We start from the raw sequence: 16,697 nt of genomic DNA on the forward strand, positions 1-16,697 counted from the left end.
TGCAGAACACTCCGGTCATGTAATTGTTCTATCAAGTGTTTATAAACAAGCTACATGTCTGGCAAGCATGCAAAGCACAGTCAATAGTGATACATCATGAAACATACAGGCGGGAGTGGATACACAGAATGTAGAAAGCCTGGTCTTTCAAATCAATGAGACTCAGTTGGAAACATCGGCAAAAGAACCCCTGGGCTGCTTGCATCCGTGCTCTGGTATCAAAAGCTCCGAGGCAGCTCTCTTTGGTCTCAACTGCAAACAATAAGCCAGCCCATGAGAAGCTGAGAAAAATAAATAAAGAAAAAAAAAAGCATTTGCACTAGAAGACATGGTAAAGAATCTCAAACCTTCTCTTCGGCCCGTTGATAGAACTGTCTCAAGAGAATATTTGTTGCCTCTGTCGAAATTACTGCCATGATTAAATGTTAGGACAGATATTGATGTCAAAGAACCCACCCAACATGGTATCAGTATGTACGAGGAGCAATGCACAAGAAAACCAAGGAACATATAAGCAGGCCAACAATTGCTACGTATTACATGATTCTTACTTTTTTTATTCTTTTTCTTTCTTCTTCTTCTTCTTCCTCTTCTTCTTCTAGTTTTTATTTTTTGGAGAAGGTAACGAAGAAACATTAATAATTTAGGGAAGGAAAGGAATTCCCAGGACTAAAGTAATCAGACAATAGCCCTCAGTCAACTGTTCCATATTTCACATCAATGTGCATTAGCCCAAACTAACTTGAAGAACTACAAAGGTATCATATGATGCCCACTCATATGAAACAACATTTTTTTTTTCCCAACAATTCCTACGAATTACAAAGATATCTTTTGCTGGGCCTCATCAAGGGATAGGCCATGTTCTAACATCTCCCTATTGATCCTAGCCATACAAAGAAAAGGAAGAACTACAAGCAAAGGGCCTTACATATACTCGATGCCCAATTGGACAGGATTATTCAATGGGGATTATAATGGTATCTCCAGTCCACCATAGGGTCTACCACACCTCTATAAAAGTTTCAAACAACATGTGACCCTCTCATCACTCCATCACTAGCCAACGAACTGACATATGCATCCACCTCTACCAAAACACAGAGGAAAGATACATGTAAGAGTCAGAACAACCCAATGGGAAACCCCCCCAAAAGATTTTGACAATATCCGCAAGATTTCACAATCAACAGCAGAGGGACTGAAGATGTAGTCCAAAGAAGAGAGTCCTTGCTGAGGCTTCAATTGAGTTCTTAATCTCTAAGTGGTTGGAGAACAACAAAGAGAGATCAACCAAGGTTTAAGATATCGTCGTAATCGATACGTATCACCAGTTACATCCATAAACAATATGTTACCGCCCTCCTTTATGGAAAACCAGTGGTGCTCATGCCGAATCACCCCCGACTCCTGTAGGGGTCAGCTCGAACAGGGATGATTTGGACCAAGTTGCCACCTGTACAACTTGGACCACCCAGCTGAGTGATAGGTGTGTTGGTCGTCGCAGAACGTCCATGTAGCAGCTCCTATCGTGGATGACCAACTGACGAAACCACACCTCCTATCATGGATGACCAACTGTCGAAACCACACCTATGGGACTATCTTTGCATATGAAAAATGCCCTCCCAATCCAACAACAGAAATAAAGATGGTCCATGGTTGACATTCAACAGGAAAAACTGACAGCTAAGATCATCTGCTCAATGCAAATTTCAACCATGGTCCATCTAACAAACATGACCATTGGATGGATCATCTTGATCCACCGTCCTATCTGCCACACATCAGGGATTCCCTTCCTGATCAGGCCAACGGGACAAGAGTGGACCTCCAATTCATTAGTAACATGTAGACAAAAGAAGAAAAACTAGAGGATAAATTTCAAATTTATGGTGTATACCATCTTTTTGTGGGTGTGTGAAGCTTAAAGTGCCAGATGCAACTTTTGTCTTCTATCATTTTAGAGTTTATATCCTTTCTTCTTCTTCTTTTTGTGTGTATGGGTGGGGGGTGGGTGTGTGAAGATGCTAAATGTCACTTCACCTTCTTCTATCTTCAGAGGAGTGCAAGTAACGATCTACAATCAAGATAGATGGGTTGCCTGAGGATTGGAATGGCATGTTTGTGGAATATAACACATGTTTATGTAAAGTCGAGCCAGTCCCAGCTAAAACAACTTGAGCCCAAGCCCAACCCGGAAATTGATTAGACCATGCATGCAAGGGCCAAACCCGGCCTACAGGACACGACACTTAATGATAGGGTTGTCAATGGGCTGGGTTGGGCCTAGCAAATGCAAAATTTTGAATAGGCCCAGCCCAAAAGCCCAGTCAGACCAGTTCCGAATCTGGCCAAGGCCCAACCTAATGACAGCCCTACTCATGGAGCTGTAGTTCATCACAAGATCAAACCAAATTATTGACAGCGTCCAAATTTAGCAATAGTGTGACCAATGTGATGACCTCCTCTACAGCCTGCTTTTTAGGCAATGGCACACATGACAGGAACACCTGATCGACAGCTGGATCGCGCATTAGCGCATATGCAGTAGGATTCCGTGCCCTGCTCTTGAGTAGCCGTAGCAGGGCTCCACTGCAGAAGTAAATGCATCAACATCTCACCAAGTTATGTTTGCTATCCCATGATAGCCTCAGAATCTTCATGTTAATAATGCAGTTCTCCATGGAACTTGTGAGAAAATTTCAGGCATTGAGCATTCTTGAATCTCAGGAATTGAAACATTCAGTCATAACCCTTATATGGGAAGTCTAGTTGTTGTCTCATAAGAGTTGGAAAGGCACCCCTACATAGGAAGTCTAGTTGTTGCCATCTTTTCAGTACTACCAATAATATCCTGCACTAGTTTCTGGTCTATTTGGGGTCTGATTTACATTGTTTTGTTAGTTGATCCTATTTATGGCCTATCCTTGTCCAACCTTCAGTGAGTGCATTTAGGACCAGAAAGTAGATTGAAAACATATTGAAAGCGCTCCCTCTCCTTATATGAACAAACCTGCATTTCCCTTCTAATGAAAGCTGGAACAATCATTAGAAGCATGTGATGAAAATGTAGGCCCCAGCGGCCCAATTTGCAGGTCCTAAAAGAATACATCAAATCAGAAGACCCTAACCCTTTGACCAGACTCAGAGACTTACAAATAGATTCTTAAGAAATACAGCAACAGTCTAAATTCAACAAAAGAAAAGCCAAACATTAAACAGTAATTAGCTTCAATTCTCATATATATATAGATATATGGGATCCCCATACATGGTGAGCCCTGTCAGGATTGCCGAACCATGGTTCATCTATGGAATCAAGAACAAAGGAAAACTGTACAATTGAGGCTCAGCACCCTAGAATGCCTCAATGCAAAATCCCCAAAGAACTCAACCTTGTCACTTATAGTTTTCCAAAATGTGAAACTAAAAACAATCCCATAATTCAGTAAAGGATACTTTATTGGAGGCTATAAACACAAGAGTAATGTCAATAATAGTACTCACCAAATAGTACATTTTTTAGCACTAAATTGTTGAGATATCCTTTCAAGTAAGATTGAGAGAATAAATCTTTCAAAAAAAAATAAAAAATGACAGAATATAACAATTATGTTAAACTGGAATGTCTTGTAAATTTATAAACAAAACTACCAAAGAATCTTTAAGGTGGTATGCAGAAAGTGTTACCTTGATTAGGTGGTGGAACAGTCCGATTATGCGTAGGATGATAGGTGGCAGGTGTTATTTTCTGAAAATCCAACAAGAAAATACTTTCAGGGCATTCACATAAAAAGAATCATCTATTTTTTTATTTTTTATTTGTATTTTTCATGAAATATAGGTAAAATATGGAATCATAAGAAAATATGGCATTAGCAGAAAAATGCTTTAGAAAAGAGACTAACATTCAATCCAAAGTTGACCATGTACATTAGAATGAGATAACTGCAAATTCATTAGTCTGCCCAAGAAATAAATAAATAAAACAAAAAAAAAAAAAAAAAAAGAAAGAAAGAAAGAAAAATCAAGAAAATGCGTATAGAATATGGGACATCCTCTAATGGTTTGGGCGTAAGCAAATGACTCGAAACTTCGGCAGTAGCATATGTGAACTAGATATTTCACATGGTTTGGTAGCTGCTCTTCATAACTAGAAAGAGTTCCGTGATCTATAATGCGGTTTCAAGAGGTTGACCCGTATTAACCAATTTTCAAGCAAGCATACATAGAGGAAGGAATCTTTATAGTAGAAGCATGGGGAAACTCCCTATACTAGAGCAACCATGCTTGCATTAGGACACATGGACACTTTGATCAATTGATATTGACCATCCATTCAGTCCATCCTACTCTTCATAGGAGACTCCATGTTCTTCCTCCCTCCCTTCGGATTCTCTAGAGGTAGGGGGAAATTCCCTATACTAGAGCATCAATGCATGCATTAGGACTCGTGGACACTTCGATTAATCATTATTGACCCTCCCTCCCTCCCTCCCTCCAGATTCTCTATAGTAAAGGGATGGGAAAGCTCCCTACACCAGAGCAACCATGCTTGCATTAGGATGCACACACATTTTGATCAATCAATATTGACCGTCCATTCAATCCAGCCTACTCTACATGGGAAGGCTCCACCTCTCCCTCCCTCTTTTCTTTTGAGAATTGAGGAGGCTCCATATTCAATCCAGCCTAACTTGTTCTCACTCTTAATGGAATTCAGAATCTCCACTAACAATCAAACTAATCAAATGGAAAGAACCAATAGGTTATGACTTATGAGCACGAATTTGACGGAATTCGGTTATAATCAAATATCATGTTCAAATTCATAATTCCACGTAGGGCCATACTTACAAAACAACTATAAAACCTAGCCTTTCTAACTCTAAAACACTCCCAACTCAACTTACTATCTTACTAGGACCTTCAAAAACCTATTACATCCCAAAAACAGACTAGCATTTGAATAAACTTGTCCACAAATAAAAATTGTCAATACCTTCCAACAATCAACTTGATCCTATTTAAAAACCTACTAATAAGCATAGGGATTTAACTTGGGAAACAAGTTCCCTTTGCCCATTTTAACCAACTTTGACCCAACCACTAGTCCAACCATGGTTAGTTTTAACTCTAGGACCCAACAAGGAAACCTTTTCTGAATCATGAGTTACCAATTTGCCTCTTTCAGGGCCCCACATGAGGGCATCAACCTTATTTTCATAATAACCGAATAGTCATTGGTAATTTGATTATAACTTCCTCGATTCATGTCTGAGTCAACCTTGGGCCCATAGGGAATGTGACTTGGTAGACTTCTCCAATGGTAGCAACTTTGTGTCAGCCAAACGTTTTTTGAGCCATCAACTAGAGCCATCTTCTTAGGTGAAAAAAACACAATTCCATTCTCATAATCATGCATAAAATGCATGCCTTCTGAGTTCTAAGGCACACATACACAGAACCATCAAACCATGTCACCATCATCTTGGGCTCGCTTTTCAACCTCTTAATATGTGTTTTGTTGGACACCCAAATCTGGCCTGCATCATTTGACCCTGGAGGTGAAGACCGTACGATATATTGCCCAAAACTTCCAATATCATATTTGGATGATGCCAAAGTTAGAAGTTTACAGAAAGGAAATTCCTGTAGGTTGTAGGTGGAGTTTAGAGGTGATACACCCATAACACATCATTATTGTTTGAGAGAAGAGGGAGTTTCCCAATATTTGGTGAATTTCAATCAAGAGTTCTCAGTGGAAAATACAAAAGGTTATGATCAAGATGAAAACTATCCTTGCAGTATCTTATGCAGCAAATCCCTATTTTTACTGCCTTTAAGCAAGAGGTGCATTTTTGGAGGTGGCATTAGCGTAATGGCTACTAGAATCTTTTCCCTTCTCTATGCATGTTGGAATCTTCCTTTTATTGGTTCCAATGTGGGTTTGGCTGTAAGTAATGCAGGGGCATTTTCACACTGGGCTCGACTGGGGTCGCTTGTGGGATGCAGGGGCACACTCGGGGTGGGTGACCCATACGATTTGGGGCCCACAGGGGAGGTCTCGTGTTCAAGACTCCTTACCAAGGGTGATTAATGTGCATTTCATACCGGGCTCGAGTGGGGTAGCCCGTGGGATGCGAGGACACACTCGGGGTGGGCAACCCATGTGATTTGGGGCCCACGAAGGGGGTTCGACCGAGGTCCTAAACCCATGAGATGTGAGGCCTGAGCTATGAGATAAAAGGATTAATTCGCCATACTCTAACAGTTCGAGCTTTTAGAGCAAGTGGTTAATTGTCCTGCATCAGTAAGGCCTTCTACTTCCTACATGGGATCATCTGACTCTATCTGCAAGTGGTTCCAATACCTTCTTCAGCCTTCCTGTAACTGGTTGTGAATGGCACAGGAATAGTGTTTTCTGATTTTTGAACAGGGGACAATTTTTCACATAGTGATCTATTTGTGAGCTATGGGGCCAATGAAATAGGGGGAAGGTGCAAGAGTTGTGTAGGGATAGCTAGGTGGATAAGGGCAGCACAAGTATTTCTAGCATTTGGGTCACTTATATTGTTCCTAGTACAGCAAGAGATGGAGTATAAGTTCTATGAGAAAAAGGATTCAGGGGGAGGATCATTTTACTTCAATATCGGACAGTGAGACTAGTATGTATTTTCTAAGCGCACGTTTTAAAGAAAAATAAACAATGTATTTGATAATAATTGGTGGAGATTGTCAGAATCTTACTTCGTGAGGAAGGGGAAGGTGTTTCTAGGAATAACCAACATGTTAGTCCTTCTCAAGCTTCTTTTTTTTAAGAAATAGTAGAACTTAATAAAGATGTAAGAAAATAATGCAATAGGGAGAGAATCTCCTATCATAAGAGATTGAAGGGCTACATCTCTGCAAGATTGTCTACTACAATAGTCTTCTCCTTGCACATTTGAGAGAGAGAGGAGAGAGATGGTCTCCTAATCTCTTTGACTTCCTGCACCCAAAGAGCGAAGCGCCATGGGTAGACGCCAATGGAACTCACCCATCTGATTACATTAGTAGAATCCCCTTTGATAATAGCTAAGGGAGCTTGAAGACAACTGGGCCCTAACCTCTGCCGCATTGGAATCCACTATCCCAATAGGGCCAACATAAGCTCTGCAGGTGATACCATGCCCATCTCTAATAATTCCTATACAAGCCAACCCAAGATTGCCTCCTGAGCTTTGTTCAAAGCTAAGTTGCCACATTCCTGGTGGTGGTGGAATCCAAAACTAGCGAGTGAACTTCAATCTGGCAACTACCATCTCAAATGACTAGAATCCAACCCCTTCGCAGTGACTATGGAGTACCAATGTGAAAGCCTTCCCAAGAAGAGCCCAAGCAAGATCTTTTATCTAACCCTCTCAGCAATTTTATTACTAATCATGGCTTTATTTTTGAAAGCACGATTATTATTCTTGAGCAATAGTTCATCTCCTAGAAAGATAGCAATTGACTGCACAATATATATCCTGAGACATAGAGATGGCTCTCTCTTCCGAATAGACAAATTATGTATCAGGATCAAGGTAAGACATTCAATAGCACTTGCCCATTACCTCTCTTCCCAACAAATTTGTCCATTAATATAAACCATAATTAATTTGGGAGAAATGCTAGCTCCTCCCTTCAACCTGTGGCTAAGATGGGAATTGAATAGTAGACTTTAATGATGCTACAACTGCATGCAAGTATATGTAGGGCCATCTAGTTGCAGAAGAAATGAATTGGAGGCTTGCCAAAGAAGTAGCCTTCCGTTACCTAGGTTGGGTCTCAACCTCAATTCATAAGCTTGCAAGTCAATGGATCTAAAGCAAGCTATGGGGTATCTTCCTTTGTTTAACATTATGTGTTCGGATTGTGTGCCCTGGAAAGCCAATGCAGACGTTATGCATTAACAATGTGTATTTTGACTATTGGCATTGATGATCGTGACCGTAGATCGTGATGACCAAGGGTCTTGTGTGGACATGTTATTGATGACCATCCTGTGTGAGGGACTGATGAAGATTTAGGATGTAAGAACTCCATCAGGCTCAACAACGAAATGGTGCCTTTTCCCTACCCACATAGGATGTATGAATATTCTATACATATAGGATCTTGTGATTAGACCCGTTGGATGCTTGAGTCTCTAGACCAACAGTCCCATCATACCTGGACTGAATTGGCTTGTGTATGTACTAGCTTTAACTAATCCTTATACCTAAGGACATACGAGGAGTTCAAGTTCTTAGTGTAATGTACTTAGGCTCACCACACGGAGCCAAATTGTACTGGTTCATATGGTGTGGTCCATATGATGCATTAAGGGATCCATTGTTTGCCTAAGAACACTCGTGCAAATCGAACCGGTAGAACCGCAAAACCGGACCGAAACCGATCAAACGGTCCAGTTTGGTCCGGTTCTAGACTAAACCGGTTCCGGTTCCAAAAATCAAAGAACCGTTGGATACGTTTTGGTTCCGGTTTAGGGGCATGTAGAACCGAACCGAGCCGTGAACCGAACCGTGGATGAAATATTTCCATCATGATGGGGTCCTCTGTACATACAGTGTGGATGAAATATTTCCATCATGATGGGCCTTGGGAAGGTTTCAACTATAGGAGACATTACCTCCACCGTTTCCTGTGATGCAGTCCCTAGATGGATGGTGGATATAAATGCATCTCCTACCAATTGGGTTGGATTTTAAAAAGCCCAGAACCGTGGAACCGATCCGGAACCGAACCGGTTTTAGGGTGCTAACGGTCCGGTTCCAGTTCCGAATATCCTAGAACCGTTAGGAACGGTTCGGTTCCGTTTCACCCCAAAACCGGACCAAACCGACCTGTGTGCACCCCTACTTATGGCTTAGATTTGGTAAATTGGACCATCCATCAAGTGGTTTTTCAGTTGTGCCCAGCACTCAAAAAGGTTTTAAATGTGTTATTAAACATTTTCAATTGTTGAACTTTTGTTTTAACTATTTAAAAGATTTTAATCACACTTGTTGGTAATTCCGATGGTTGAGCATCTTGTGATCCATTGCTTGATTTGCATGGGAATCAAATCAAGGGTGGATGGCTATGATTAATGGAGGGAGAGGGTCATTTGAGGTGCATGGATAAGGCGGGATCACAGACTTTAAATGTAGTAAGACATACAAAAGTCTGTAAGGTGGTGGAGCACAATAATTGGCATCTCTTCCTATAACCCCAACTCTTTATAAATAGATCTTATGCCAACGGGATTAGGAGAGCGCCTTATATGTGCCTAGCCCCCTTAGGGTGTTACCACTAGATAGACGAAAGAGAGAGAGAGAGAGAGAGAGAGACTTATACGTCCCTAAGCAAAGAAATACATGTGTTGATCCACCATACTATGGAACTTTATATACATTGAGGCACAAAATCCTAATCACTTATTTCTCTACAACCTCCAATCAAAACCAAATCAAGACCCCATGCCATCACACCTCCATGACTATGAGAACTCACCCATATATATACATATAGGAGAATGAACTAGTAGTGTCGACATCACCGTAACTTACTATAGTGTTGACCTCTATGAGCCCCACCATGATGCTCAAGAGTCTCTCTCTCTCTCTCTCTCTCTCTCTCTCTCTCTCTCCATTGTACTCTCTCTCTCTCTCTCTCTCTCTTGTTGTTCTTTTTGTTCTTTTGTTTGAGTTCCAATATTTTAACAGAACAAGTAATGTTCGTAAAAACAATTATTTCTTGAGATGATTGCACATAATTTTCAATGTTTTGTTAATCAATTATTTGTTAACCTAAACTACTAGTACTTTGTTTCTATTAGAACTATGTGAATATTGTTTCTAATTTCCTTCATCTTTAATGTTTCCATTGTTTTATTTAATTTTGTTTTCTCAATTAAATTATTATTTATTTGTGTTCGGAACTGTTCCCATGCCCAATGTTGTCAAAATCATTATCATATCGCAAATCATAATAGGGGTTGAATCATATCATAAACCGTAAGATTTTTTGTGATTTTCTTAAAAGTACGAAAAATATAAAAAAAAAAATTAGAAAAAAAATTAAAAACTCAACAATCATCCTTTTGCTATCATTATGCACCAAGTAATACCATGTCATGATAGTGTTGAAGGATTCTTATCTTCCATTTTTTTGTCTTTCAAGAAATTTTCCTTTAAAAAAAAATATCCGGATCATTCACAGTCAAGTTGGTTCACTCATCAGTGGGCCACACATGTGCCTACCGTGGCCCAAAAGTCAAGTTGGTCCACTCATCAGTGGGCCACACATACACCAAATGTAAACCATTAGTCAATTTATTTCCACCTATTTTCATCATACACAAGTAACCCACTGTATGACTAGGCCAGCATACCTTTGGGTCAGAGGATGATCAAATTGGAGCCCACATGATGTATGGCTGGAACTCACCCATGTGCACCACTAATGCACCGATTTGTAAGACTAGAGAGAATGTGAGAAGGTAGTCATTGGAAATCTCTAATAACTTGAAAATAGGAGAGAGAAAAACGAGAAAGTGATATATCTCTTTTCTTTAATCTGGTGTACCACACCAAGCAAGGAGCAAGTGGGACCCCAAGGTTGGCCTTTTACAAGTTAAAAGACCCTCATGGTTGACCTCATCCCAAATATGCTGAATATTAGATATCCTGCCCCTTACAACTCTTGGGTCAAGCTAGACCAGCATGCGAGAGAAACTTGATATGTCTACCAAATTCTGACAGGATCTTGAACAGCCATCAAAGATCCTGCTATTTCTTTCCTTCCATACGCCCCACATGATTTCTAGATGAAGAGAATTCAAAAAGATTCTTACTCTAGTGTTGAAGGTGGAACCATATCACCCTTCTCATACAATCTGCCACTGAAGAAGGGAGCAACTAGTATATTCGAAGAGATGGCAAAAAAAAAAAAAACTCAAATATCCTTAGCCACCGCACAATGAAGAAAAATACAATCAATGGACTCCATGTCTTTCCAACATATGAAACACATGCGAGGAACGCCAACAAAAAGCTTCCACTTGAAAAGCACAAGAACCACAAACCTTGGAGCAAGGGGAAGCTTGAGGAAGCTAAGTTTTACAAAATTCTTTGGCCAAGAAGTTCCCATGAGGTGGAACAGCCCAAATTCAATGGTTATCCCATTTTAAGGAGTTGAACCTCACCAAACACCTTGAGGAGCTTTACCACAAATTTCTTTGATCTCAAAGTCCCACAAATTTCCTCTAAAAGACAAATTCCATGCCAATATGCTCATCAATATTTGATAATAATCTTTAGCTAGCATATTTTTCCAAAGAGGGAATACAACTTAGGAAACCACACAACAAGATCAATGTCTCCCACCCATAAATCCTCACAAACAAATTTTGTAACCTATCCTCATCTTGAATCTCACCCCTTTGGCAAAAATTTCCTCCACCCATCTCCAAACTTGGCCATGGCCTCCCATATGAACAAGCCTCTCCCTCTTAGAACACCCCCCGAATTCCAACCACTCTCTGTTTTCCCATATTCTCTAGCAATGACCATTCTCCATAGACCCTCATGTCGAATATTGAACCTCCATTGCCATTTTAGCAAGCCAAGCCAATGTTTTCTCTTATTCCACAAAGCCCTATTTCCCCTTCTTCCTTAGCCTTTTTAACTTCTTCCCAATTGATAAGAAATCTACACCTCTCCCCATTTGAGTTCCTTATTATTCCCCTTCGTTATTTCCTAATTTACATCGGAACTCTAAAAACAGCCCTAATGTGCTATGAGCCTATGACAGATGAAAATACTAAGATCTCCTAAGCGATAGAATAGAACAAGAACATGTCTTATTGTTGCAGCTCAACAGTCACAGACTGGGGAGCTTTATGGATGGCATCAAGGTGATGTCATTATCTTCACCATTTTTTCAGTTAGAGCCATTACAGGCCCATAACACGTCGCAATTAATCCTTATGTAACCATTTTGGAATACCTAGGTCGGGACCAACCATCAAACCATTCCAACTACGGTTGTCAATAGGTACTTGATGGACCTAACCCAATTTTAACAAGTCCAGTCCAATTTCTCAGTTCCATTTAGTAATCGGGTCGGATCCGGGTCCACCATTTGGACCCACTAAAAAACCAAGTCGTCTGAGTACGGGTCCACCATCTTCGACCCAATTAAAATCAGTTCAGTTCAGATCTAGTAATTTTAAAGTAATATTATATATTTTAAATACATACTAATCTTTCTAACAATAGAATAAGGTTTGCCAAGCCACAACACCTCATATGTGTCAAACAAGCATACGTGTGTGATCTAATCCATCCATTCAAGTGGGCCAACCATGTAGATGCCTTTACTCGACATGGGCACAACCAGAACCTGACTCAAAAGAACCAAGGTCCAAAGACCTGGTGGGCACCAGAAATCCAACTGGATCCAGGTGCCGGTCCTAAAAAACAAAAACTGGACCTGAAAGGAACCAACCAAGCAAACCCGATGCCAATTAGACTAGGTGAGCCGAACCATTGACAGCCCTAGTCCCAACTGGATGGATGGTTCAGACCAAAACCATAAGCATTTATTGTTTCTAACCTTTTAGCACTTTTAATTCATTGAATTACGATATCACAACAAAAAGTAGCGGGTTGACCCATCTGGATGAGCGGGCAGATCAGCCTGGACCAGACCGCGCAGAAAAACTGGTCGGCATCCAGTCCAGGCTCTAAAGCACCGACTCCAATGACTTCTTCAACCCTTCTTCCTCCATACAAATACAAAACCATGCCGGCACATCACATATAGCTCTCATCGTTGATGACATTCCACACATTCTTCCACGAAAACTCACAGTCCATCTTCCCACTAAACCATGTCACAAGAAAACTGTCTTAGAAATCATCACATAACTGAAATCCAAAACCAAATTTCTCCTATTCTTCCACAAAACCTCTATGAAGATCTTATTTTTCTTTCAAGTGGCAACATTTCTCCATCTTTTGAAGAAGAAAAACATCAAACAATCAGGCATATTGAGAGAGAGAGAGAGAGATTGCATGCAGTTTCAAATTACAAAATGCAATTCATATCTACTCGTGTAAGAGAAAAACAGCAATTGGCATATATTTCTGATATGATCAGCTCAGCCTGGAAAACCCTAATATTGAATGAAGCAAAGAAGCCCTAATACCATTGACAAGAGAACTGCCCAAACCCTCACCGAAATCGAAACAATTCCAATAGTTCGATCGTAATTGCGAAACGTGAGAGAAATCAAGATCAAACATCAAAGAGAAAAAAGAAAATAGATCGGAAGTGCTACATACGGAAGGATGAGCAGGATCCGACGGCCGTAATTGGCTGAAATTATGGGGATCGTAGGAAGGCCAGTTGCCGAGCAGAGAACCCATGAAAATCAGCTGCTGCTTCTGCTTCTGCTTCTGCTTCTGATGCTGCTTTGGAAAGAGAAGTTATAAATAGAGGAGAAGGGTTTCATTCTTCTTCTCCTCCCATTTTCTCCGTCTTCTGCATGCCTGTAAATTGCCCATACCTTCCTGCTTTTTACCTTTTGCCCCCTCGCAATTTTTCGCGGGGAATGATCACAACCGTTCAATGTGGGGCCCACCCGTGATGTACTTGTGAAAAATCCAAACCGTGCATCTGTTGGTAGGCTTCATCGAAACCGTACATCAAAGAATCATTCCTGTCTGGACGCGGATTGCGTCCTACCCCCGTCCATCTCCAGCTGGAAACGGGAAGCAGCTTTGAGTGGCCACCGTGATGTATGGGTCTTATCCACACCGTACATCCGTTTTTTCGTATCATTTTAGTGTGCAAACCAAAAAATGAGGCAGATACAACACTCAAGTGGGCCACACCACAGGAAGCAGCGGTAATAATGATTCTCACCGTTGAAACTTTTCTAGGGCCCACGTGATGTTTATTTTCCATCTAACCTATTCAAAGAGTTACATAGACCTAATGAAGAGAAAACACAAATATCAGCTCCATCCAAAACTTCTGTAGCACCCGAGAAGTTCTCAACGGTAAGAGTTTAATTCCCATTGTGTAGTCCACTTGAGCCTTGGATCTGCCTCATTTTTTGGTTTAGATCCTAAAATGATACGAAAAAAATGGATGGACGGTGCGGATAAGACCCATACATCAGGGTGGCCACTCAGCTGCTGCCCGTTCCCAGCTGGAGACGGGCGGGGGCAGGACGCTATCCACGACCTTCCTCAACACGGTGGACCCCACACTCCATCTGGAAGTTTCTTGGACGGTTGTCATTCCCCTTCTCAAGTGTTCCTCATTGTTCCGGACGCTGCTGACCCTGCGGTAGGTGCTGTGGCCCACCATGATTTATCTGTTTAATCCACGTCGTCCATCCATGTTTTCAGTTCATTCTAGTGCATCAGTTCAGAAATGAGGCAGATCCAAATCTCAGGTGGGCCACATCACAGAAACAGTTCTTACTCTTGATTCGAATGCATCGGATCATCCTCTTCCTCAGGTTAAAAGCCATATCAGATAAGACTTTTGATGGCCGTACACGTGTTATGCTCATCTTTAATTTGCATTGTCTGGCTTCTGGGCCACTAGAGGTGGGCATCCAGCCCAGTCGAGTCGAGGTGGGCCAAACTTGGCTTGGCTTGTCCATGATGCACTTGAGTTCGAGCTCGAGCTCAAGCTCGAGCTTAGCCTCGAGCTCAACATTGTCTGTTTAATCCACGTCGTCCATCCATGTTTTCAGTTCATTCTAGTGCATCAGTTCAGAAATGAGGCAGATCCAAATCTCAGGTGGGCCACATCACAGAAACAGTTCTTACTCTTGATTCGAATGCATCGGATCATCCTCTTCCTCAGGTTAAAAGCCATATCAGATTGGACTTCTGATGGCCGTACACGTGTTATGCTCATCTTTAATTTGCATTATCTGGCGTCTGGGCCACGCTCCTCCATCCATGAGAAGTCCCATGATCATCCTGAATTAATGTATGGTACACTCGACAGCATGGAATGAAATCATTCTCCCTCAATTATATAATTTTCTAGATCATTTTATGGTAAGAGACCAAACACGAGATATCCCAATCTCAACTGGACCACATTACAGGAAACAATATTGAATGAGCATGGACCATTAAAAACCTTTTGGGGGCCATAAAAGTTTTGGATCAAGATGATCTTTGGTTTTTCCCTTCATCTGGCCCTGTATGATCTGATCAACAGATTGGATGTCAAATAAACAGTACAGTAAGCCGTAGGAGGAATTTAATGCTGGATATCCAATCACTATTGTTTTCCTGTGGTGTGGTGTACTTGAGATTTATATCCCTCTCATTTTTAATAATAGGCCTAAAATAATCTTTAAAAATGGATGAACAGCATGGATGAAACAGATACATCATGGTGGGGTCACAGAGCACCGACCATCAGCCACGGGGCTAGTGGCAGGGAGAGTAGCCAATCCGTTTCCCTATTTTCCCTACTGAATTAATGTATGGTACACTCGACAGCATGGAATGAAATCATTCTCCCTCAATTATATAATGCTCCAGGGAATGCTCGGAGCATTGAACAGCAGCCGAGCAGAGTCGCGTAAACATTCACGTTGGTCTTGCAACATTAAAAAACTCTTTTGCCTCATATGTATTAGTTGCGAACGACTAGCTATCTGGACCATCCAAATTACGGATCCATAGTATCCGAAGCATGTCTCGAAAATCATAAATGATCAAGAAACTGTAACCCTTATTTTCGTGATCTATTTGGAACCCTCACTACAATAAATTAATAGTGTAACCTTTTCTTATTAATAAAATCAAGTATTTAGCCCAACTAGTATGAGCATTTTTGGTAGAAAGTAAGTTTCCATACAATTCTTTATTTTAAATCTTAAAAATTTATCAAACATGTGCAGACCTAAATAATGAATGAAGCGAACTTTGTTCTGATTTGTGAGAAGTTTTGAAGATAAAAAATTAATTTTTGATCAAGTTTCTGCAACAAGGATAATCAATTAAGAGATATTCAACTGTTTTAGTGTAAGGAAATCCGAACCTGCAGGTCTTAAGGCTAAATTGTGTTAGAGCCTCAACTCCTATATTGAATTGACAAATAAAATTTTTTCCAATGATATGCGAAATTGTATAATTTATGATATCTTTTGTAAAAAAGGAAAAAAAAAAAAAAAACAATTTTCAATTCCGAATATTTTGTATCCAAACATTCTTTGGTTATTTCCAATTCGACGAAGAGTAAAACCATTATATGGGCTAAACACAATTTCAAGATCAATAGAATTCAATAAAGTCAAGTAAGAAGATGAAAAACTCTAAAATTTTCATAAAACCAAACTGTGTGATTGAACCTATCCGACTTTGGTCAATTGATTGAAGTCAATGTATGATAAATCGAAAATGGTCAATTTTTGTTTAGTGATCAAATTCAAAAATTCGTAATTCGATTCGACTAATCGAACTTGAGGTTTGATCAATTTAGGGAATCCTCAAGCGGTCCCAATCAGTCGAACTAATTCGATCGAAGATGACCAAATTTATTCAACAACCAAACTGATTTAATATGACCACACACGATCGATCGACAAGCAAGGTTTGATCAATTAAAGGTGGCCAAAAGGTTTCCAGTTAAGGTTTTTTTAC

General features: G+C 40.5%; 1 protein-coding gene across 1 annotated transcript; it reads right to left on the bottom strand.

Moving 5' to 3' along the window:
- LOC131249135 (DET1- and DDB1-associated protein 1-like) lies at positions 1-13,578 on the bottom strand. Its single transcript, XM_058249711.1, has 4 exons — positions 13,359-13,578; positions 3,694-3,754; positions 348-409; positions 1-252 (listed from the first exon to the last, which is right to left on the bottom strand). The coding sequence occupies exons 1-4, from the start codon at positions 13,440-13,442 to the stop codon at positions 163-165; spliced, it is 297 nt and encodes a 98-aa protein (XP_058105694.1). The 5' UTR covers positions 13,443-13,578; the 3' UTR covers positions 1-162.
- Between the last annotated feature and the right edge of the window lie 3,119 nt (positions 13,579-16,697).

Source organism: Magnolia sinica, chromosome 6 (assembly GCF_029962835.1).
Source record: "Magnolia sinica isolate HGM2019 chromosome 6, MsV1, whole genome shotgun sequence".
Lineage (NCBI taxonomy): Eukaryota > Viridiplantae > Streptophyta > Magnoliopsida > Magnoliales > Magnoliaceae > Magnolia > Magnolia sinica.

Excerpts from the sequence above, each read along its gene's own strand:
- LOC131249135 (XM_058249711.1), bottom strand. The coding sequence starts at position 13,442 with ATGGGTTCTCTGCTCGGCAACTGGCCTTCCTACGATCCCCATAATTTC. Across the intron at positions 3,755-13,358 it reads CGGATCCTGCTCATCCTTCC|AAAATAACACCTGCCACCTA; the intron begins GTATGTAGCACT and ends TTGGATTTTCAG. Across the intron at positions 410-3,693 it reads TGTTCCACCACCTAATCAAG|TAATTTCGACAGAGGCAACA; the intron begins GTAACACTTTCT and ends TAATCATGGCAG.